Source organism: Anopheles maculipalpis, chromosome 2RL (assembly GCF_943734695.1).
Source record: "Anopheles maculipalpis chromosome 2RL, idAnoMacuDA_375_x, whole genome shotgun sequence".
In the NCBI taxonomy this organism is placed as follows: domain Eukaryota; kingdom Metazoa; phylum Arthropoda; class Insecta; order Diptera; family Culicidae; genus Anopheles; species Anopheles maculipalpis.
In genome coordinates, this window is record NC_064871.1 from 31,582,162 (window position 1) to 31,607,521 (window position 25,360).

The window sequence follows — 25,360 nt, forward strand, 5'->3', positions numbered from 1 at the left end:
CGTACGCGACGTTCGAAACGAGGGATAGATAATTCATTTAATTTTCCTCCCTTGCCGTGCTTTATCTGCTGCGGGCGCGGGTGGCGAATGTTGCGCTCGTGTAGCGGAAAATGTTTAAGAATTTCCATTTATATAACTCAGTTAAGATTAGAAAGAATGGGATGGAAGCATTCGGCCGGTTAAAGTCCCGTCCTGCGAGAAAGATAAAAACACGGGGACGAAAGAACACGATATACCGTCATTTTTAGGTTTCTGTGCGATTTTCGCGTTCATTTTCCTTTCGGAAAACCTGACCCGTTTCGCTGCTTCAAAGGAGGGAGAGTTCAAGTACGGTGACTTGCCAAGCGGCTGATGATGGCACGGGATCCTTTTTGGCCGTTGATCGTTCTCGTCGTGCACGAAACTGTCAAAGTCACAAACCGCTGCCGACGATGCCATTTTTTTATTCTTCATTTTTTTTACTCCAGTCGGCAGACACCGGGCGCCACCGTCATCTTGGAGGATCAAATTGAAATTGAATGAAATCAGCTTAAGAGAGATAAATTGCTCCGCGAAACATAATGGCATCATATTTTCTCGATGTGAATTTAATGGGATTTTAATATGTTTCCTCTTTCGCGAGCCACGGAACACAAGCGCCCGCCGGAAGCAGCTCCGAAAGGTATACACCACGCGGTACCACCGTTCATGAAAGTCTAACTTCCTGTGACGCGTTTTGGGACGTTTCTTGAGAAGATGGTGGGGGAGCGGCAGGAAACATGAGGCTGGGATTTTCTTGAGACGGCCGTGGTTTACGCTTCCGCTCGGCTACCATGTCCGTTGTCCGTTGATCCACCAGTGTCGAACGTGTCTAATGGCGATACGGTAGGTAGATTGCCGGAATCAACGGGCCAGGAAGGAAGTTCTTGACGGGTGGATGAAAATCTCCTGAAGATGTACATCGCTGATTGAGATTGCTTTGTTTGTGAACTAAGATTGAAAATGACCGACCAGGTGTATTGGGCAGGGTTCTGTGTAAAATGGTACGAGTAAAGCTTGCTGTATTAAGCAAATTTAATCCCAGAAATTAACAAATAGACTGATTACCAGCAATTTTGCATTGTAATTTTGACTCAGTTCTTGCAACAGAGACATCTAAAAAATCTAGATGAGATTCGATACCCGAAGCAGTCGTGTGAACCCTGACGTCAGTATCACGCATCTAATTCTTAATTAGTCCAAAATTATCGATCACGTGAGGCATTTCTCTGTAGTTGTGTTTATTGCATTTTCCAAGAATAAATTCTACACTTCTAGCGTATTATTCTACATACATTTCAAAGCAGTTAAACAAACACTTAAATTCGCGCTTTTATCTCGAAAGGCTTTCAACAAAGACCATTCATTGCATCGCCAGTACATACCTTGAACAATATCCTAAACAGCAAGGTTTTCTAATTAAAAAACCAATAAAACCAGGTTCATTTGCTGCACAGATAGAGCACCCTACTTGCGCGTTCAACAAATCTGGACACCACCACCAATAGCACTACCGCCTTCCGAGCAATGTCTCTCGGAAATCGGTGAAAGCTTCCATGGCGCGCATATCCCTTTGTGTAACCAAAGCCCGTGCCGTACTTTCTAGAAATTACCAACCACGGATTAAAAAGAAACGGAATGAAAGAGCGATCGAGAGAGCAAAAGAGAGCAGCCAGCTTTACCCGAAAGAAGCTTCACAAAGCTGGATAATTATATTGAAAATCTAATTAAAGTTATTTCTTAACCGGGCGCTGCTTTCTCTCCATCTTCCTCATCAGCCGGGCTGGACCGCATCCTTTTTTCCCCCGCTTCCAAGTTCTCCCCCCGTTCTCCGAGTGTTCCGAGCACTTGAAGCAGCATTTGGTATTAATTTGCATCCTAAACACCCGGACGAACACCGAGGACGCTCCCGCATCGCATTTGGGCGAAAAGCAATTTTATTAAGCAGATTCCGTTCCCCATTAAGAACCAATATCGACAACGGTTTTATCGTTCGGCGACCGGCTAGCCTGCCTGCCCAGCGCTCGATATCCGCCCCGAGAGGAAAGGGTGCGAAAATCGTACACAAATCGACATGGCACGATTACCAAGGTGGAACACAAAACTCTCCCGCTGGCGGCCGGAATAAAGGCTGCGTAGTCCGTAAATAAAATATCTCAAACAATTGCCGTAATCTGGTCGCCGGTCTGTGGTGGTCGTAAAGGAGCTGAGACAGCCAGTCGCTGACTACGCCTTACAAGTAGGGTAGTCCTTCCTTAACGCCCTTTTGCTGTACGGTTTGTCCAACGTGGTTGTGCAAACCAACCTCAGACGAGTAGGTAGCATGATCAAATCTGAAACCACAAATCCCGTTGCCCTTGTACCTTCTACACCAGCTCGCACCAACTGCGAGGTACCGATCATCGTCCGAATACCGTTGAATGGAAACCAAGTTCCGAGGCAGCGTTCTACTGCTGACACTAACATTCTTCCTAATCCTTCGTACAACTTTCCGTTTGATGTTGGTGCCGGATGCCGTGTAAAGCCGACCAAAAGCACAATTTCACAAATTAAAATCATCATTCATTCATTAAAATATGCAAATAAATGTTCGCTGCTCGCTTTTGGCTAATGGAAGCCCAGCACTCAGATGGGGAAAGGTAGGAGGCGTTGAAAGGCAAGAGTGGTTTAAAGGTCTGCTGAAGGAGCAGGTGTTTGGTATGGTTTCTTCTGAAGCTTACCCACCACCAGAGTCGACACCAGAGCTTTCCCTTCAATCATCACAGCCGGAAGCTTATGATTATGCCAGTGTGCCGTGATTATCATTATTGCTGCTACTCATCGTACTGCTGCTGCTGCTGCTGCTGCTAGTACAGCCGCCTCCAGACGAACTTGCGGACTTCCGGTTTAGGTCAGTTTTGGCCGGATGGAATTGTTTCGTTCATTTTGTTGGCTGTTTGCGCAGCCACGTGGCACGTTCGTAGGAATCGGGTGAGAGCGAACGTTGATTAGGATGATCAAAACGTTTATCGGCAAAAGGGTAGAAACAATTTTGCCTTCAATTCGCTTCAATTATGAAACGTTCGGAGAAGTGGTTAGGAAAATGATAGAGCCTAGAATAAATATTTAAAAAATACGCTCGCACAATTCAAATCCCTTTTGTGCCGTAGTTCTGTTGGAGCTTAAATGAAACGTGATGTTTGAGCTTAGTTTAACGCTTAGAGCGATGTCAGATTAACGTGCCAGGTCCAGCGAATTCAATCAACATAGCTGCTCCCCAGCTTTGTTGATTCCCAGCTACTCATCATGTCCAGGTCCGAGTACCGAGGTGTTTAAATATGTACTCGTATTTTTTCTAAAAGGATTAAAAAGCGGCTGGTCTTCTGTATAACATAAAAAAAATCAGTTAGGTTCTCTTTCAAACAGTTGCTAGAACATTGTCCAATGAATATCGACACACTTTTGCTGAATTATAATAACTCGCACACACGCTAACCTTTCTTTAAATTTATTTTTGTCTCTTCTATGGTTTCAACTTCACACGACAACAAGGGTCTGCCAGTCACGCAAAACGTTACCTCCGGTGTTATCATCTCAACGCGATCCCTAGTACTGCAGCGCGTCGGAAGATTTCACTCCGGCAGCTACGCCTGTGCGGCGGCCAACGATCGCGGTGAAACACAGAGCGATCCAGTTGCCCTAAAGATACACTGTAAGTATACTTCACGTTTCACTGAATCACACTGCAACAATGGCAATGACACTGAAACTGCATGCCATAACGTAAACGCGCCACTTTGAAGACCGTCTACACAAAGGCCACACGTTGTCAATTGTTCGTCTTAATGAGCGCCACTGATGTGCCGTAGAAATAATGCGATATTCAAACGACATCCTGGCAGCAAAGCGCTTTTGTTCGAAAATGCGTCGGAAGTAACATTAAAACACGATATCTCTTTCTATTAAAACGAGCACATTGTTATCTTGCCAAGCCGTCTGGGATGGTGCCTTGATCTCCCCAAGAAGCGGGTCTCTTGGATGGAGCATTTTCTACCAAACCTATTCCCATCATCATCATCATCATCGCCATCCAGTACACTCTTGACTAATGAAAGACGTCATTACACTGAAAGGATTCCTCCCTCGGATTGCCAACAGCGTGCCATTCGCCTTGTTTCACACACACGCTTGCCCACAGAAAAGAAAAGCAAACGGTGCCGAACGATCCATGGCTTTGGAAGAGAGCGAGAGAAGGAGCTTAGCTTTTTGATCCGGTTTCCGGATCCGATGTGCAAAACTTTAGGTACGAAATTTTCACAAAGCAGAAAGCCGAACCGAAACCAAGACGAACCATTTCAGCGAGGGGTTGTTACCAAAGCAGTTAAGCAGAAAGCTTCCTCACGAAGCTACAAACTTTCCCTGCGCTCGATGCTTCATTGATTGCCGGGGGTTTGCTTCGGTTCGGGTTTAATATACTAATTAAAAGGCCACTCCATTGCTGCATTGACACATCAAAAGGCCGATCAAAAGCGTTCCCGGCCACCGCTCGTCTTTGCGGCAGCTGTCAGACGCCAGCTGGAGGTATGTGTGTGCGTCGGTGCTTTAAAACTTTTCCTCGTATTCATAAATTGATGTGAAATATTGTCACAATACAGATAAATGGTAGATGAAACAGTGCGCCCGTACGCCCGGCGAGCGTAAGAGCGAGCGGATAACATCAAAGCAGAAGTAGTAAATAGCAAAAACGGGTTGTCTCTCGGCTACGAACTACGGTACTATGATTTCAATCTTCATAGTGACAGAAGATAGTATCATAAGCCCGGGCAAGGGTTTCCCCAGCGTGTGCCATTGTAAGGAAACAGCAAAAGCGATACTAATATCGTTTCCACGAATGGAGCAAAAGCTACAAACTGGATACACATTTCCCAGTAGCCTGCTATCAACTTCACACGTGCAAGGGTTTTGCTTTGATTTTTCCGCAAAGCCAACTCACGATAACGTCAAACACTCCTCGACGTTTCATAAAAATTAAACCCCACCGTAGTTGTTTTGGCAAACTTAGAGGACCCGAGAGCCGTTGGTGTGCCGTCACGAATGCTACGGTCGTTGCTGTAACTGCGTGAAAACATTCCCATTAATGAGCTGACAATACACGGATCTCTGTTTCACTACCAGCTCTCGTCTGAACCGCCGAACGGCGTTAGTTTGGCTGTAGCGACTGTGCAATAAAACTTAATAATGAAATAGTAATTATTGCTGCCATGTCGTCCAAGTTTCAAGCTTCTGGGGTACGGTAGCTCTGCCCTAAGCACAACTCGTAAAATTAACTATTTAAAGCGTCTCGACTCGAACGTTTTGTCAACTCGGGCGTACACTAGGACACTTAAACTTTGCAGGGTTTGATTCTTTTTTTCTTGTCATCTTTTTTATTTTGTTTCCTTTCTGCTAATTGTTGTACACGATGAGCGAATACAAAATGTGACAATTGGTGGAAGCACTTTGGCGCACACAAAGTGGAACTTCGATAAGCAAAATAAAAATAAACGGAGACTTGCAGTTAGTTTCGGCAAAAGCAGGTTTTCCCTATGCAACAGCGCAATAATAATGCTAAAGTTGAGTCTGGATTACTATTATTTTTGTTATAGTAAGAATTCTTCAAAAGGTATGAATGAGTTAATTTGATTTATTTTCATTCTAGAACCTTCAACCAGTTCATAATTGTTGTTAATAACTCCACTCCCTATAATATGGGTGGGAGACCTCTATATGTCTTAGTGTGCTTCACTGCAACTGCAAGCTTTTAGTTAAGCCAGGTTTATTCGTTGGCGGTGCACATTCAGTGCAAAATAATTACATAGTAACACGGATGTGGATAAATCCCTTCAGGGAACACTGCAAACGTTCGCATCGCAAGAAGAAAATTGGAAATATCGTGGATAAAAAAATCTCAAAAATCTTCTTCATCTCACTCATCTATTCTGAATACGAAAAATATCCGAGCCCGTATTAGCGCTTTGGGACAACAGAGAGGTTTTTAAAAAGATTGAGATAAATTAAAAAGCAATCCCTTTTTTACAAAAAAGTAGATGATTTCCATTTAACGAATATCCAACTCAAAAGTAGCTTGAGACTGATTGTTATAGAAATTTTAAATAAATTCTACATTCAATTTATAATATGTAGAAAACTGATTCAACATATTTTGGGATCTGCTGTTGGTTATGTCGGAATCGGATCGGATACGAATAAAATCAAGACAAGCCAAGATATCCATAGGTTGCAATGCCAAAGAAAAAAATGAGAAAAGGTTAAGCAAAAAAAAACTACTGACTGATCTATTACTATCGACATTCTATTTACAAGAGTACAATCTAATTCTTATCACTTAATACAAGCTCTACCGTAATGATTTTTTTATCCAATCCACTGTTACAGATTGGTGTCCATAATAGTAAGGATAATGGATCCTGTTCAAGTGTTACATAAGCCAAATGAATATCAAAATTTACATTATGAACTAATACAGCAGCCCACTAAATCAGTCTTGATCAGGTGTAACTATTACACAAATATGGTGTGAAAATTCAAACCAAAATAACAAACCATGTCACCAAAAACTTATCCTAACGTAAACGTGAAACATTATCTTTCCCTTCTTTTGTAACATATTTACTGTACCAGCATCAACCGAAACAACTTCTAATCGCAACGAGCACAACGTATAACGACACTGAACACTCCCTTGCGTACCACCAATCATAACTATATTAAAAACAGCACCACCAACAACAGTAACAATACCGAGCCAGATCGTTCTTTGAACACACCAGTAACGTTATTAGGTACGACCCAACATCCCAGCTGCTGTTACCCCACAGCTCGGGTTGATTATGAACTCTCGGGTCACATCACGAAGCGAAGTGACTTGTTCATCCGACACACGACTCCCTTCGGTAGCCGTAGCGCCCGCTAGAGGTTAGAGAAAAGTTTGAACATTTGTTGAAACTCTTGTGCCGCTTCCTTCGCTAGGCTTCGCCACTACGGTCCGGTACAGCGATACAGCTAACCCAACGATGGCAATAGTGAGTTGTTCAAGAATGGAAGTAAACCATAAGTTCCCTTACAGTTCGGGTGACCACACATGTACGTAAAGTTTGGTTCGTGCAAACTCCAAGGAGAGTAATTAGCTGGCCCTAGTAATCGAGGGCACAAGACAGCGGGGGTTTGCTTGACTATGCAGTAGCTTTGGGACAAAGTTCAGGCACGAACGCAACACACATGGCTAAGCATGATTCATTCTATAGCTTGATACAATTACAACGTATTCACGGTGCATCTTTCCTACGTTTGTGAGAGATGCGGTCGCTATTCAATGTGCATCAGTTTTGTATCAACAACTCTAATCTCTACCCATTCCTCCTGATCCATTCTCTCTGGCAAATATGTCATTAGCCAGCATAACTAAGCAAACATCTTGACAGCATTCCATGCACACTAATTTTCTTATCAAATGTTTAAGACAATTTACACTGCCGCACCCAAGCCCCAAACTGATAATGTTTTAGTGTCGGTGATTTCATTCACTTACCGCAGCTCACGGATACATGCAACCGTAAAACTGGCTGCAAAAAGGGGAAAAGAAATCATTTTCTCCACTCGGTACGATTCACACGAGGCGCACACGGTTATGCTCTAGGACTTTGGAGAAAATGAAAACCCAAACCCCCCTCCATTAGCAGGCAGGTTCAGTTCCAGTATTTCCTGGAGCTTTTGTTTTCTGCGCTTGCTTCCTTCACAACACAACCCGGGTGCTTGGGCGCTAACAACACGAACCACCATAAATATTAACCACGACGCGAATTTCACATTTAATTGTAAAACATCCGGATCGCAAAAACCTGCGCGCACCAGATTGCCCCATTTGGTGTTCAGTCGCTTCCAGCCCCACGACTCCCGAACCGGATGGCGGACATTGGTGCAAATTTTAATTCCACTTCCTTGCACCGAAAAAAAAAAACACAACCTCATAGCCTATTGTCATACACCAACTGTCGTACTGGGTGAGGCGAAACAGTCCTCGAGAAGGTTGGCCCCGCGGATAGCGCGAACATGGAACTGTCAGAGAAGAGTTGCTATTCTTGCTTCCTGATTCCTGGACGCGTTTCACCGTCCTCAAAGTTCCTCGCGGGAACACACACTGGTAGCAAAACCGCAACATTTTACTAAGCGAAGTCGCCTATTTTAAAGATGCCAGTTTTTCTTGTTTGTTCACTCACACACATACTCACCGGGACACATTCCAACGCTGAGGAACTAATGGTATGCATTGGTTTAAAAAAAGAGAATGCTCGGAACCGTTGCGTTTTTAGACGTTAGTTCTAGCAACAGTTTTCTAGAGTTCGAGTTCGTGTACTGTTCACTATGCGCATTGTCTGTTGTTTTTATGTAGATTGTCCTTTTTTTTTTGGTGTTTGTGTTGTGTGCTCTCGTTTCCGGTTTGTCTTGAAACAGCAGCCACAACGTCATGGCGTTAGGCTCCAACCGAAACGGTAGCACCGAAACCCGCTACCCCAAAAACCTTCGGTGGTGGATCCGGGAATATTCGCCTTCTCGCCCCGGTGTCTCCCCAGGGTGTTATTCATAATCGTAAAATTCACTTTAACACACTGCGTCGTGTTGCGTGCTTCAGTCCCTTTCGAGCCAGAACTTCCGTCCCAGACACTCGGTCTTTCGATGAAACTTCTACCAGGACAGGAACTTTTGTGGCGTTCCTGGTTGTGGGTTGTCGTAAAGCTCGCTCCGACCAATGAGTGCTTCACGGTGCGAGGTTTGCTGGAGCTGGAGGTTGCACTTTTGTCGCATTCTCGAGACCAACCCCAAAGGAGACAGACTCGACTCGTTCACTGCTATTACATTTGCAAGGCCTCCGGTGTATCGATCCTTCCTCGGTGGCTCAGTAAAGAGCGAGATAATACCATTGGTAACGCAGGGAGACGGAATTGGAAGGCGCTTGGTGATGTATGAATAAAAATGAATAAATTAAATTTTGCGCTTCCCACAAGGACCCAGCACACCAGGAAAACCTAAACAAAAACTCCCCTTTTTGCATTGTTGCTCATTGTTGGTGGTGAAACATTTCGGCTAACATTTTGTTGATCTTCTTCCGCCGGCCGCGTGGCAGTCATTTAGTGCTGCATAGCTTTCATTCTTTCTTGTTACGCTTGTTTTTTTTTTTTCACATGTACCCACCCAACCACTGAACCAGTTGCACCGGTGTGCATATCAAACAGTATCATGATCGTCGGTGCATCGCTGGACGAAACCGTACCGGTACCGTGTCACGTAGCGGCCGATCCGCTGGACGTGTCCTTTGATTGGAACTTTTCCAACAGTGGCGAACGGTTCGAGGTGGCCAGCGGTCAGTTCAATCTGCTGCAGGAGTTCCATTCCGAGGGCATCACCCAATCCCGGTACGATGCCGATGAGGATAATTCAGGTAAGGCACGTCAGTGTTGTCCTATCTTTCGTGTTTCCCCCCCTTTTTTTTCACTGATACCCAACACTACCCAACCGCACCGTCGTTGATCATTGATTGAGTTTCTTTATAATGGGAATGGTACAAAAACCCGGGGCGTCGTAGTGTACAGTGATTGTTGGGATTCGAGTTTTATCGAGTCACGCTCGAGTTTTATGCAGTTTACATGTGCCACGAGAGTTCATGGTTTGTTTCCTTTTGCTTTTTTTTTTTTTTGCATTTTCCCAATTTTCACAGAAACCATCTACGAGCTGCTGTACACGCCGAAAAGTGAACGTGAGTACGGTACGTTGGCATGCTGGGCGAAGAATTCGATCGGCAAGCAAGTGGAACCGTGCCTGTTTCAAGTAGTTCCTGCAGGTAAGCTAACTTTCGACATTGTTTTATGTTTGTACGCTGTCAATGAGGGCGTATCGAAACAAGATGTGCTTTATTATGTTTGCATATGTGCATTATCGACTACAACTTGCTGTCATTGGTTTCTTTAAAATAGTGTAAAATATTTCCTGTCAAAGGATGGTGTTTTTCCTTGCAGACATCCTCGTACACAGTATTACTCCGATGGCCCTCTTTAAGGGTATTGCGCGCATCAAAACAGTCTGACGATTTGTTTTTATTTCAAAGGTTATTTAAAAGTTACCCTTGACAGTACTTTTGGTAAAATTAAAGTTTTTCTTTACAACCATAGTTATTGATTACAGAATATAATTTTATAGTTCTATAGGTAAAAGCATTTTTGTTTTTCATTATATCGTTGTTCGGTGTATCACAATGTGTATCACGGTGTATCATAATCGATATAAATTTACCAAGAAATGTGGTTAAAATTATGAATTTATGAAATGTGGTTGAATTATGAGTCAGACAAACTGATTCACCAGATCAAAACAATAGTGATAACATTTAATATTTTGCTATTTATAGGGAAAAAGAGCAAAACGCGAATTGACTATGATTAATACCGATTGCTCAAGGCAATCAGTTTCACGCCTTTGCAGAGTTTGTGACAAATATTTGTATAATTTGACATGTATTGACTTATTTCTTATTTCTTCTTTAAATAACTGTGAAGTGATGCAAGTGGCTACTAGTTTAAACAGTTTATTGATTAATATTTGTTTTTAAAGTTAATTTAATTTGTGAACAGAATGAAACCACATATTAAATTTATAGAAAATTCTTCTACTCTCAAAGTACACTTTCTGCCGCTAGTAGGTGTTACAACACTTATTGACATCAAGTAGTTGGATAGACGTTACTCATTACGTGGAAACGATCCGAATGGGATTCAAATCCCAGTTCTGTCATTTGATGTTCGGTGCCGGTGTAGATTATCTTCATCATGAATCCAAATAGTCAGTCTTTGCTTTGAGGAAACGATTCAGACCAGATTCGAAAGCCTTTACCCCTGTGTGCAAGTTCGGCGTCCCTTCGGCCACAAGAATGCCTTAAATATCCACTAAACTACTCTCTTTAGAACATGAGTTCTTCGAATAATAAAGTATAATTTGCTCAAAAGCACAAGTACAAACATTATGATAATAATGTTCAGCTTTACCCTTAAAAATTTAAAGATACATCTAATCCAACCTACGTTACCGATCATAATATTAGTACTTCCGCTTCAAACAGCTAGCCGAAGCATTTTTGTTTTCGCCTTTAAAACGCTGTTTCGAACGTTCAGGGCAACCGCATTTTCCGGTCAAACATTTTTCTAACGAGCATGTTGAAGCCCACTCACCGAACACTGCAAAGCCGGACACGACGATATCGGAAATGTCTCCATCACGTTTCTTCATTAGTATAACAAGATACCGTTGATTGACATTTGAGGTGAAAAAGAGCAGGAAATACAGTACCGCCACCGTCTAATGGAAAGCCAATTCCCAACCGTGCACGTTCCCAGCGATGGGTGGGAAGAATCGTGCCGGCTCTCAAAATCCCTCAATACTGCTGACTGCAGACGTCAAACGTGTACGCTGCGTGAACGTTTCGCTCCAAACGGTCGGTTTTCCCCGAAAGACGAAGCGACTAAAGATGAACGACAAACAAGAACGACTCCGCACAGCCCTCCCCCATCTGGCAGTGTAAACAAAAGTGGGCAAAAAAGGAAACATCCTCACTCACGATTTTCTCTTCCTCATACCAGCCAAACCTGCACCACTGCGCAACTGTACGCTGCGTCCGTACTCGACCCTGATGTCCACCGGTCAGCACGGACAGAATGGTTCCGCAGCGTCAGCAGCATCCGCGTACTTGTACACGTACGGCGACCCACCGAACCAGCCAGCCGGCCGACATCCAGGTCAGCACTACCGGGACACTAATTACATTGGGCCACAATTCGTTAAAGATCGGAACGTGCCACCCGACCGACGGAATGTTACAGTGAAATTTAATCAGAAAAATCCCAACCTCCCCGGGGGTTCCGCTGGTCCTGCTTCCTCTTCCTCCTCCTCCTCCTCCGTCCGCTCGTCAGCGAAAGCTTCCGGGATGGTTTCGAGCCGTCGAGATCGGCGTAACCGCACCGGCGGCGGTTTGCCTTCGATCCGCGACACCGATATCGCCCGTCTAACCGCGGACAGTGAGGACGGCGGTGAGAGTGGTCCCGGAACCGGATCAAAGGAACCACCACTTTCTGCCCATCCTCCTCTTCCACCTTTACCACCACGTCCGCTTCCGTCCCAATCGACGGATATGCTGCGGCGGCGTGTTGGCAGCTCTAGCACGAGCGAAGAGCAAAACAGTCGAACGAACCTGCTAAACACGGCAACGGCTGTCCTGCTCGGTGAGGGAAGCTCGGCAGCCGTCCTGGCGTCCTCCGCAACCGGGAGCGATCCGACCGAGCAACAGCGCGCCAGTCGTCTGCGCCGATACACCAACGGCATTCAACGGTAAGTACGAGCAGACACCGTTTAAATGAAAATGTACAAAATGAAATAAATAGAGCTCTATTTGATGATGATGATGATGATGAAATTTTCAGCAACGCCAGCCTATCGGCAGCCGTCAGCCGAACCAGCGAAAACACCATCAGCAGTAGCAATCAGCTTTCGCATCTGCAGCAGCACAGCGACGAACGGGCTCGAGGTGGAAATAATTATCACTCGTCAGCCAATGCAGCAGCAGCAGCAGTGGCATCCGCACCACCGATTGCATCGCAATTAAGATCGAAAACGATACGCCACCAATCGACGCTCGCCCCCTCGTCCCCACCGTTCGCCGCGTCCCTCTCCTCCTACGGGGGTGGATTTTCCGGTGTGAATGGCGCCACCGGACACGGGCCCACTTCCTACGGAGGCAATCATCATCAGCATCACTACGCGTCGCCCGCGGACGGTGGTGGCGTTGGTGGCATCTCAGCTTCCGGTGCTGGGGCGAACGAGCTGCAACCGACGATGATGGAGCTCGAGTGTGTCGCCGGGTATGACGGTGGCCTGCCGCAGCACTTTTTTCTCGAGGCGTACGATTCCCGGACGCGCAAATTGCGCCTAAACATCACAAGTGCCCTTAACGACGTTCCGCTTTTCCGGATCGACCTAACTGGTAAGTTGGGATGGAATGGATTTGTGATTGCTTGAGCCGCTATTCTGCCGTTTTGTTCTGTGCCCTTCTCGTTGTCTGTGACAGATAGTGAGAGTGAGATTGTTGCAGAAACAAATTGGTATTTAGGACGACGATGCAATATTTTGCTGATTTGGTTATTTTGATCATAAGTGAATCAAATGTTGTATCCAAAATTCGTCTTTTTTTGTTTCTTTTTAAAGTAACAATTAATACTTTTTGACTGCAATTATTTAATGTAGATTGTTCTGTAGAATTTAATCTTGAGCTGTTGTTCTGCCTGTAATCTTGAGCTCATCATCTGGTGAACAGTGTTCAGAATCGGAAACCTGATTTTTGTGTTTTTCCCGAAGATGCTTAGTATATCTTCTTTTATGACTCGTTGCTGATTCTCTTACTCGAAAAATTGATAGGTCCCAAAAGTAAAAATAAATCCTAAAATAAAACACTACATGAAGTTTATTCTTCATTTTCTATCAAAACTTGAATATTAGTTATGAAAAATCATTTTAATACGACACTGCACTTGATTTCAACGAAAAAACTTCTTCCTCGTAAAATTCTGAAAAATATTCTTCAAACAAAAAGCTTACATAAGCTTATTGGTCCTACATTAATATCAGAAAAGCTCCTGCGTAACAATTAGCAGTATTTTTATCTCTTGTTTAATGAAATCAATTCCAACACAAAATTAACAATACAAAACAATCTAGGCTCTAAATGACCAAAAACGACTTCAAAAACGTCACCAAGCCATGGTTCCGTCATCTAGGCTACCAGGAAAAAAATAGTCATAAACCTATTTCTAGCCATTTCCCTACCCAATCAGTGTGCCGAGCTTTATGCTCCGGTGAAGAAGCATCGTTTTTGTTCTTCAATTCCCCCTTTACTACCCATCTACAACAAACTGAGGCGAATGTATTTTTCTTTTTCTTTCGTTCTTTAAAACGATACACTGAAATTTGTAAACCCATTCAGCTGAATCCTTTTTTTAAGACAACCGATTCTCTTTTATCTCGCTTTTGAATCGTTGTTTTCTGATCTCTGTTTCCCTGAGTGTTTTGCCCACCCGCTTTCGCTCACTGTGCGTTTTCTTTTATCAAACCAACTTCACAGAACTAAGTCCCAGCGAAGCCTACACACCCACACTACACCTGATAGCGTACAGCGTGAATCAGAAAGGTCGTTCCGAGCCGACGATCCTGGAGGATATAGCAATTAATGAAGCTGAAAAAAGGACCGGTAAGTTGTGCCCATTTCGTCCCTAGTATCTTGATTGAGTTCACTGTTGTTTTTACAACGACCCTCCATTGCTATTTTCATGATCCCGGGACCGAAACCCGGGGACAAAAATTGAGTGCCGCTAACTTGGGAACGTTACGGGTACGAAATTTTCCGAAAGCGATCGAACGGCGAAAACTTTCACCTTTTCAGAACAATTGCCACGAGTACCATTTGGGAGAGCTTCTTGTAAAAAGAAATGTTTTTTTTTTCTAAAGTGTATTAACAGCTATCGAAGAAGGATGCAGCAGCGTGTGCGTGTGATTTTACCCTAATCTGTTTACGTTCCGTCCTTTTCGATTTCACTGATTTGCTGTGCAGCTAGTAGCTAGTATTGGATTACCTTAGGACAGATCAAGACGAAGCTATTTAACCTTATCAAACCATTTCTTCAAAATCATATTAACAGCAAAGAGCTTCACTTCCAACAGTTGAATGGGTGTTTTGTAGGGTGCGTATAAGAAACCCATGACAAAAACAAAGCAACTCGCAAAGAACCACCAAAGAAACGGAACACCCACGAGTAAAAAAGCACACACCGTCTATATTCCGATGGGGGTAATCTTTTCACATTAAAACTAATTTTCCGTAAATTTAATAAACAGTTGCAAGATAAACCGGACGTAATCGAGAACGTAGGGGACCGGCAGAGTAGGACATTCGCACCGAAAGAACAACCGGACCATGACTTTCGCTTCTCATTCGCTCGATTCCCTGTGGGGTGTGTGGGTTGTTTGGGTTGTTCTTCTTTAGCGAAAGGGATGCTTTTTTTCCTTGCTGTTGCTTCCTCTCCTGTTACTTTACTGCAGTATCATTAGCATCATTTTTAAACTGAGAAACCTTTTCCCAGTGACAGTTTTCTTTTTCCAACTCCTCCTCTTGTTCCGCTGCATCTCGGTTCGTTCGGCCCGATTATTGCTACGTAACTACCCGAGAACTCTCGGCACCACCATGCTCACATACGACCGTGCAGAAGCTTCGATAAGTATTTTCACGATTTCCCACGAGACTAGCAGCGCCGCCGCATCGCGTAGTAGGGAAAAAGCACACTGTGTACCACGGTTAGTAGGAGTAAAAAAATAAAACCGGAACACATTAAACGGGACGACACAACGGTGACACATTTGCTGGGCATACGTTTGGTCTGCGAGCGAACGAAACGAGCAAACGGCAGGGTGAGGTGTAAAAGCTCAAAAATTGCCATCATTTATTTTTATTTTAACGTTGTCTATTGTTTTTTTTTTCCCCTGTGAGAGAAGCTTATGCTACAAGGCGTGCAAAAAATTGTGTTCACTAGCAAAGCCCGATTTCCGGGATCAGAACGGTTGAACGTGATAAAACGCTGTTTGCCTACATTCAGGCGCTTTCGGGTGTTTTATCACAGCAGATGTTCATCGTAGCATTAACAGGCGCTTTTTTGTAGTGCAACATAAGGTTGTCTCATGGCTATGTATGGTGAGGCCTTATCATTTTAACAACATAACATTTGAAACCTTTCAAAGAATCAGACTTGTGAACCTTTTGTGACTGCGATCATTTTGAAACTGGATTAAAAATCAAACAATGGAATTGTGTATAGAAAATCGTAACAAAAAGCTGAATAGATAAAAAATTAATTTGTTCAATAACATAAAAAAGTATTTTTACCAAACAAATTAACTTATCAAGCCCTATAACCACTTGGCGGTCTTAGCTTGATGCAAAAATCACGACGACTTCAAAGATCAGTTCACCTGCCACTCTTCCGTAAATTAGTGTTTGCATGGGGCTAAATCCGGATTTGTACTTCCGGCTTAATGTGAGTGGGGGGATGGGTTTCTACTAAGGGCCTTATTACTAACACGGAGCCCCAGTATTGACCACCTTAATAGTAACGAGATCTCCACCATGAGGAGGACGGGCCCCTTATAAGAGGTTCGAGACCTCACGCGACCACTGGTTTTGCATATCAATTTCTTATCGTTTGACCATTATCTTATCGAATAAATCCCGTTGTCCTTGCCTCTACGCAAGACAAATATTTACATGAGTTTTAAGAAATCGCTGTAATCCAAATTAATAAATACCACAGAAGTATTTAATGATGACACCTCAGGTCTTAAATATTCAATAAAAAGCGACAGAAACCAGTCTTTACGCAGGATATTTCCACAGTGGATCACGTTTAGATAGTTTTTTCTCCAAGTTCACCAATTTTAACTAGTTCTTATAACCATTTTCCAAGGTATAAGGCTGGTCCCTTAAGGAAATTTTCGAGGAAATAGAGGAACTATTCCCTACAGCTCAAAAACTTGAGCACTGAAGTTGTCCACGATAGTAATGTTTTAGCTCCCCTGTCCATACGATACTGTTTCGGTACAGATCCTATCCAATAAGTCTAGAAATCAGTCAAGTTTGAGTTGGAATAGAATCTATTGTTCTCCAACATAATTGCGTAAAGTCGACGAAAGTGTGTTCATTTTGTTTGTAACGATGTCCCTCGACAGAACACTTCGTGAGAACATAAAAAACATCCTTATGGTTCTTAATTCTCAAAAATCTGAACACAAAAAGCATTTGTTTGCATATTTGTTCACTGTAAATATACGGACGTGTTATTGGATGCTACAACGATGATTTGAAAGGGCATAATTTATTGATGAGGTCCAATTTGACACATGTACTTGCTTCCGAATTCCAGAGAAAAAGTTAAGAGAGCATACTGTAAATCCTTTTACACCAAAATTGTCAATTTTCTCAACTTTCCTTATTTGGAAAGAATGAAAAGGTTCGAACAGCAGAATATTAGTTTTTAAGCACACTAAACTCAATCAACATTCTTTTATTATACATTTTGCACCCTCTTCACTCAACCATTGCTTCATAGCAACAAACTTCAAAATTGTCTCACTAATGAGAACAAGTTTCCCTACAGCAAACAATAAACGCAACTTTATTAACATTCATCGAAATGAAAACCAAAATCCTGTACAATATCTCATTAAACCGTACCTGCGTTGGGATTGTGTGTGTTGTTTTCCCATTCTTTCTTCCTTCCATTTGTTCAAATCCCTGCAACGCAATCCCCTTTCAACCAACAGTTCGACAGTTTGCAGCAAAGCTTGCTGGCACAATTAATTTATCTTCACAATTAAGTTTGCCTAGACACAGACACAACTTGTTTGCATTTTGATTCTACTGCTTTATATTCTGAGTTTCATACCTCGCTTGTTTCGTCATTCGTCGCTCCTCCAACCCGCCCCAACCAGTATCCCCCCGAAGGGTGCAAAACACCGCTTTCAAAACAGCAAACAGCAACAAGCTACAGCAAACAGGAAGGTGGAAAAACTTTTTCACTTCACTACCAGCTTCTCACTGTGTGTGTGTGTTTTTTTTTGCGTTGTCCTCTCATACTACGTGCTCTGCTTTGTTTTTGTTTCTTGTGATATATTTTATTTCCATCAGCTGTCCTCCCTTGATGGTGTAACGATCGTCAGAAAAAGTTTTGTCGTTGTCCGTTATGCGTTACCATCTCCCCTACTTTCTGTCCTGCTCTTGATTTCCCGTTACAGCCACTGCTCGATGGTACAGCTCGTTCGTTGGTTTGCTGCTCGTTCAGCACATCAAATAGAATGTTTTCCTAATTTTACGTCCAACTTTAGCCCATTGGCTACGTGTTTTATTCTATCCATTCCATTCCATTCTTGATCGCTCGAGCACGGGGAAACAGCGTGTTCGTGCTACTAACGAACAACAGGCGCCCAACAACACCCTCGCACACCCATCCACACCCTCGCCATGATCGAGATGATGGTGAGAAAAGTTATCACTCTCTTTTCCTAACGATGTAAACAAATTTTCCTCGATGATGTGGTCATCACACAAATACGCTTCAGTGCATCTCGCCGACAGCAGCCAGCACACCGAGGACGCGGGGACGATGAGATAATGATGGGTGAACTTTTTTTGTTGTGGGGATGGAGGCGCCCAGTCGCTCACTGCTGTATGGCAGGGTGGATGGAGGCGCCCAGTCGCTCACTGCTGTAGGATACGATGGGGTGGCCTCCATTTTGCCACAAATCGATACGGCACGAACTGATGATGTAGCAGATGATGTCGGTGAGGGCTGTCGTGACATGGCAGAGAGTGGCAAACGAACCAACGTCCGTCGAATTTACCGGGCCAGAATAAACAGACCGTTCAATTTTTGGCCTAATGGTACCGACGGTCTTTCAAAGCTCTAGCTGAGCTGGGTAACGAACGTTTGGTGTGAGGTGGTGCAGAGATGGAGTCAAAGATGAAAAGTTTCCCCGCAGCTCATCCAAACCAAATCATTTTGGGGTGACGATGATGATTGTGAGGACCGGACCAGTCGCCCACCGGTAACAAGTCCGAGGTTTTGCCTTCCCATCTCGTGTGTAAAATATATATTTTTCGGTTCACTTAACCGAAGTCGAATAGACCGTGATGGTGTGTCTGTGTTATTTTTTGTATTTTTTTTTAAGGGGGCTTTGTGAGATGCTTTGGAAATGTCAGCCAGAATTAAGTGAACGATAACAACCACGAGGAACGACTAATACCAATGTGCCGCTCACTATAATGTATGAATGGAGTTTCACTCCAAAGCATTTGATGCTGCTCAATGCATGTTTTAAGGATTTAATTCAAACTACTTCTAACCACCAAATCCACCTGGCATTGATGGGTCAAATTCACTCAACCACCCATCTAGCCAGTATCGCTTCCGTTGCGTTCGCTCATGAATAATCAATCAATCGTTTGCGATCGCACTAGCAGGTCCGATTAGAGTGCCTCAGTCATTCGCAGAACTGAAGCACCCGAATAAAGAAACTGCCTCGTTGCTTGCGGAATATATGAGCAAAATAAATGGTTGCTTCGAAATCGGATATACCACGAACCGCCACTGGCTCATCGTGCCAAAGCCACACAAATGCACGCTAAATCAACGTCTGCCCGTACCGGAATGTGTATGCAGCCGGTCAACATGGGCAAACATTGTGCCTCCCGAAGCGTAACCAAACTGGCGGAAAGCATGGACAACAAAAGAAGAAGCAAAAAACACAAACACTCACACGTTCAGCACAAAATGCACCAATGGAGTGAACGGATAGGATTTTTTTTGGTAGTATTATATTGCCTGCTTCTATGGCTCTTTTTATATCAGCTGCAAATCCGCTACCTACAGACGGCGTGTGAACCACAAACATTCACTGACGCAACGCCGTACTGCAACGCTAATGCGCTTCTGGGAGGTTTTTTTCCACTGTGAAAGAGAGCACATTTTCAAATGCAGCTGTGGGTTGAAATTTTTCATGAACTGTTTTGCTATAAGATAAATGATAGTACGGAGGAAATATTCGCGCCCCAACATTCTCCTTTTTTGTGTTTTGGTTTCTTTTTGTATTTTTATTTCATCGGTTGCGGCTCAAATCGTCGCGGTTCTGTGTGAGGTTGCAGTGAATACACACACAGACACTGTTACACAGGAAAGGCTTGCTTAGGCAAGCGGACATGAAAATGGACACCCAAGCAGCATTATATCGAAAGTGCACTCTCCCGGCCGCCCACCGGTAAGGCAAGGTGATTTATTTTATCGCTGAAGATGAATTTTTCCCGACTTGGCGCGGATATGTGAATTGTGCGATCATCTCATCCTGACCCACCTCGTCTCGTTTGGACAACTTCGCGCAACATTACCGACCGCAACGGAAAGGTGTGAGTATGAGAGATGCGTGATCCGGGTCAGGGAACGGGCACAAACGATCCCTTGCACACATACACTCACACACCGGGTAAATTGGGTCGAAGCGTGTGCCGCAACAAAATAGGTGGTGATTACCGTCGGTAATAGTAAGATATTTATAACCGATGTCTTTCGCTTTCGGAACTAGCACTTTCGCTAATGGTTGAAGAAGTGTAGCGTAGCGGCTTGGGCACCTTCACGCAGACTGCCGTGGAAGAAAAAGTATAGCGCGTCGTCACTACTGCCTATATCGATCTCTGTATCCATTTGCTCAACAAATGGTCAGGGAAAAACGTGTTGGCATGCTACTATTTCTCATCGCCATCAATGCAGTTGCGTAAATTTTGCAAAAGACTTTAAATATATCAAGAAGCCTTGTTTGGCAGTAGGAGACGTCAGGGCTTTGGTTTGCATAAGCTGACGGAAAGTATGTAATTTAGGATCATTTGAGCGTGGAATTTTTGATGGCAAAGTTTAAAAGTATGAGAGAAATTTGTTACAAAATCATTAATAGCTCTTATTGTCTACAACGAAAATTATTTTATTTCATTCGTATCGCACGAAAAGAGGTCGAAGGCGCGTTCCTATTTACAGGGTTTATCAGTCCACAGAACAACCGTAAGAATAGATTAAACAATGCAGGATAGAAGATGCACAATCTCATCCGAGTTGAGCACACTTTACATTAAATTAGCTACGCTGTTTTGTCAATGGAGACAGATGATTTGAATGTATGAGTGTAGGAATAAACTTTAATTTAAACTTTCTCGACAACAACGGATCAACTCGCATTCATCGTGAATGAAATTAATTTTACACAAATAGCAGCAAAGCAAAGCAAAGCAAAAGCAGAAAAAGGTCTAACATACTATACAAACATACGACCCAAGGCAATCATTTGTTTAATATAAAAAAAGAATATTTTAATTTTTGTAAAACATTTAACACTATCGTTCCTTAAAATAAAAATGATGCTCATCAAATTTATCGCAGACAAAAAAATCCAAATAATCTTCCACTAATATATTTCTGTTTTATGACCTAATCCAAACAATCCAAATATTGCATTTTTCTATGATCTCTCTTCTCTTCATGGCTTCACGACCTTTAATAGGTCACGCCAGCCATCAATCGGCTTATTAAACTTGCCAAATATTTGGTAAGTCGGGACGGCCCGGTGGTGTAGGCGACAGCGGCGCCGGTCTTCAAACAGCAGGACCGGGGTTCAAATCCTATCCAGACCGTCTCCCCGTAGTGAGGACCAACTACGTGGTATCGGCAGTCTAGAAAGCCATTTCGATGGCCAGCATGACCTTAGAGGTCGTTAAGCGAAGAAGAAGACTTGCCAATACCGCTTAGTTGAACAGTCAGTCCTCACCATGGTGGGACGGTCCGAATGGAATTTAAACCCCATTCCTGTCGTTTAAAGACCGGCGCCGCTGTCGCCTACACCACCGGGTCAACCATTTTTATGTGATAATCCATGTGTGTCCATGATGCCTTAAATTTGGCTGAGCGTTTATTTAACTAAACAACATAAAGAGTAAAAACGTTTTAAAGAATATTTCCCAGAACCAAACACCAATCAATGGGGCAACGAGAATCCCATATCTAAACGATCCTTCTATTTCTGGCACGTGTCTGCTCTGTGCGTGTCCTTCTTCATTACAGCCTTTTGTTGTGTGGCGCATTTCACATAGGAAAAAAGAACAAACAAAAGTACAACTTCTAAACCTTGCTTAGCCGAAACTGATAATCACATCCCCCAGCTATTCTCCTTCTCTCGCGTACTCCTCACCAATCGATAGTAAGAGCACGAGGAAAAAGCTCAGAAAAGCGACGGATTCACGCAACAAAGTTGTCACCCATCAGTGCGTTAATTTTTATGCACATCCGGGTCAACGTTTTACGTCTCTTGCCACCCATCTATTTACCTCTTATCTCTCCACCACACTTGTTCGCTCGCCTACCCGCCTGCTCTGCTACAACGCTCGCAGCAAAACCACACCGCGGCCAAAGAAACAGAAGCGCCCGAAACGGAAAAAGCGCCCGAGCTGCTAAAGTTTTATTGCAATTGGAATTGGTTTCCGCCAATCTCGCAATGGGTCCCCATATTGCAATTAAAAAGTTTTACATTTTATAGACCCCCCGTCTGGTCGCGTCGCACCGTACCACGCCGTAGCATTCCAAACGCGGAGGCCACTTTAGGGAACCGAAGCCCAGCGCTAGAGACACACGGATGGAAGAGCGCAACAGCAAAAAAAAAAAAACGATCATCAACGCATCATCTGAGCCGCAAGTCGTGGAGCATGGCGCAAAGCTTCGCTATTCAATGTACCACCCTCGACCGTGCGTTTTCCATGTACCACCAAGCCCAGTGAGTGATCTTTTGGCCGACTGGGATAAAAACTTTATCCATTCGCAATCCTCGACGCGCGGTTCATTACTTATTCATGTGGCTGTGGGTTTTAGCCTGTGTCATTCTTCACCTCCACCGAATGGCAGAAAGGAGGGAATGGGGACGGGGAGGATAGAAATGGGTGGAGAGGTGGACTTGATTGAAGCAGCATCCGGATACACCCCATTGCTTAGGCGCGAAATCGGAAATGCGCACGCAAACCACGCAACAAAACATCCCAGATCCCAGACAAGGCCCCAAGAATCTCTTCTCGCTGTGTGAAGGTTTCAGACGCGCATCGAAGGAAAAGAAAATCGCTAACGTATCGCTTCGGTAATTGAATGCGGCAAAACGGAAATAAATTTACCACCCTCCGTGGAATTCATCCCCAAAACGCCCAACTGCCGAGACGATGAGTGGCCGTCCCGTTGTATCCGTTCGAACTGGATGAGCAGTTTCATCGCAATCGTTCTTCCGCCAGTACAACGAGGTCTGTCATTCGTCGCTAGGGAGTTCGTGAATAAATGGCACCAAAAAAAAGGAAGCTCCACACTTTCACGGCTACCTACAGAGCGGGTACAACAGGGTAACCATTCCCGCTGGATCTGGCAGTAAATCCGTCGGTGCGTAACACGAATGCAAAACGCTGGAACCACGGTTCATTCACCGTTCGGCCTGTTTATTTTCACTTCCAATCGTAAACAACACCGGAAACCCATCAGCATCATCACCGGTAGCAATCTGGGCGAAGGGTGCGGGTGCGACAAAAAGACGGGCCGGAAAATTGGAGAAAAACGGGCGCCCAAGCACAAGGCAGCAACTTACGCGCGATCTTCACTTGAAGTTAGGCATTGTTCTCGCTTTATCGGCTGGCAAACGGTTCCGGGATTTCGACCTTCCCGTACGTACTCGTTCGTGATGCTCGTTTTCCATTGGAACGTTTTCATCACCTCACACACACACACACACCTGCACAAGCTTATAAACAAGCACACTTACACATTCCTTTTTCTCCCCCCGTTGGAGCGCTGGAAAACTGTAGCCGCGTTACCGTTTTGCGGTCATGGGCGAGAAAATCCGTGGCAAAATTGTGATAAATGACGAACCGCTTTTCCACTGCCGCGCACTGCAAACCCTAGGATCGTCAGATTGCTCCGCGTCTTTTTTTTCTCTTTACTTGCTCTACTTTGTTTCCTCTGTCGACGAAAATGCGATGCACAATGGGGAAGGCTTTTCCTTATTTTCCGTATCATTATAATAAATGGATTTTCTTCATACACGATAAATAATCATCATCAATTTTAATGGCGATCGATTTACTGGCCAACCAACCAACACCAAAGCCCTATATATTCAGGCTCGGGTGGGCTCTGCCTCGGTACCAGGTTACTTCGGTCGCTAGCATCCTCACATTGCAATGCAGATAGGACAACGCTACCACACGTCGAAGGCGAACGATACAAAGGGCATCCATTTCATTTTTTCTTTTTGTCCGAGTTCTCTCTTCTTTTGAGGCTTTAGGAATCGATGTTGGCGTTGCATGAGGGGTGAGCTTTTTTATGATAATTTACTAGCCCCATTGCGCTTTTTCTCGTTTTTTTTTTGTCCGGTACAATTCTTGGAAAACGAACAGCACTAGAGCACTTTCATCCGCTCATCCATCAGACCAAGGCAACCAATCAGGTCTCCGGTAAAGGCTTCGGAGGTCACAGCAGCTTGATCGTGCGTACCATGCTCCATTCCAAGTAGTTTCACTTTACCCGTCCATCACGCCCCAACCCGCTCTTCTCCGACCTACTCTTGACCTTGAAACTGTTGGGTAAAACTTTTCGTCGTTACAATCGTTAACTTTGGCCCAAGCGTCTGCGGTTTCTCGACGATTGATGAAGTCTTCACTATCAATCAATGCCTCCCGGACTGGTGCCTTCCGATGTTCCGGGTGGGCCATCCATCCAGTACGCTTCCTTGCAGACTGTTGCTTCCTTGTGGTACGTACGAAAAAAACCCCTTTCCGAAAAGGTTTGGTACTAAAGAGGTGTTGAGTGATGCAAAATGATAGGCACTTGGGCGTGTAGCCGCTCGTTGTGCACTCGTTACGGATCACGTTAGAGCACATTCTTCAGCAGGAAAGGTTTCCTCGTTTGCATCTAATGTCGGGGCGACTTTATCATTATCGCTTTCTTGAGGTGAATGATTTTTCAATTTTAGGAATCGGCTTTCTTAGCTGGCTGTTTAAAATAATGCGCTGTTCATAGGCTGTTTAAAATAACACGCTAGGATATTCTTTTTTCGAATTCAATAAAGGAAATATTGTTCCTTTTTATGAATTCCACAATATCTTTTAACCTCTTCCATGTCGGTTAAAGATACAAGTCCAGAAGGAAGATTTTATTTATTCAGCTAGGATGGCCTAGTAGTATTTCTAGATAAAGATTTTTGAAACGAAAGCAAATATTACATTAATAAGGGTGGCCTAGAGGTATAGGCGACAGCGGCGCCGATCTTCAAACGGCAGGACCGTGGTCCCAATCCCATCCAGACATTCGGATTAATGGATAGATGGTGGATTAATGAATCCACTCCAACTCCGATGCATAAATACCGTAGTATACTCCGGAAAAAAATAAGACTTACTACTGCGCAGTGTACTGCGGAATCAGTTGCAGGTTATTTTCGAAGTCAGCTGTAACACAAAATTAAGTAACACTAAAGTATTTGTTCTGTAACACAAAAGCGCACTCTGTGACTGAATCACGACTTAATATCAGAGCTTAAGTACTACATTGGAGTAATTACTCCGATTACTGCGGAGTAAACTTCGGAATAATTACTCCGGATTACT

General features: G+C 43.9%; 1 protein-coding gene across 1 annotated transcript in view; it reads left to right on the forward strand.

Annotated features, from left to right (window-relative positions):
• Window positions 1-25,360, forward strand: part of LOC126556733 (uncharacterized) — a 119,557-nt gene that overhangs the window by 79,942 nt on the left and 14,255 nt on the right. The window contains exons 10-15 of the mRNA XM_050212201.1: window positions 3,550-3,709; window positions 9,263-9,493; window positions 9,770-9,892; window positions 11,682-12,426; window positions 12,519-13,078; window positions 14,213-14,338. Of these exons, the coding sequence (XP_050068158.1) occupies window positions 3,550-3,709; window positions 9,263-9,493; window positions 9,770-9,892; window positions 11,682-12,426; window positions 12,519-13,078; window positions 14,213-14,338 (1,945 nt within the window). The remainder of the gene's footprint in view (window positions 1-3,549; window positions 3,710-9,262; window positions 9,494-9,769; window positions 9,893-11,681; window positions 12,427-12,518; window positions 13,079-14,212; window positions 14,339-25,360) is intronic.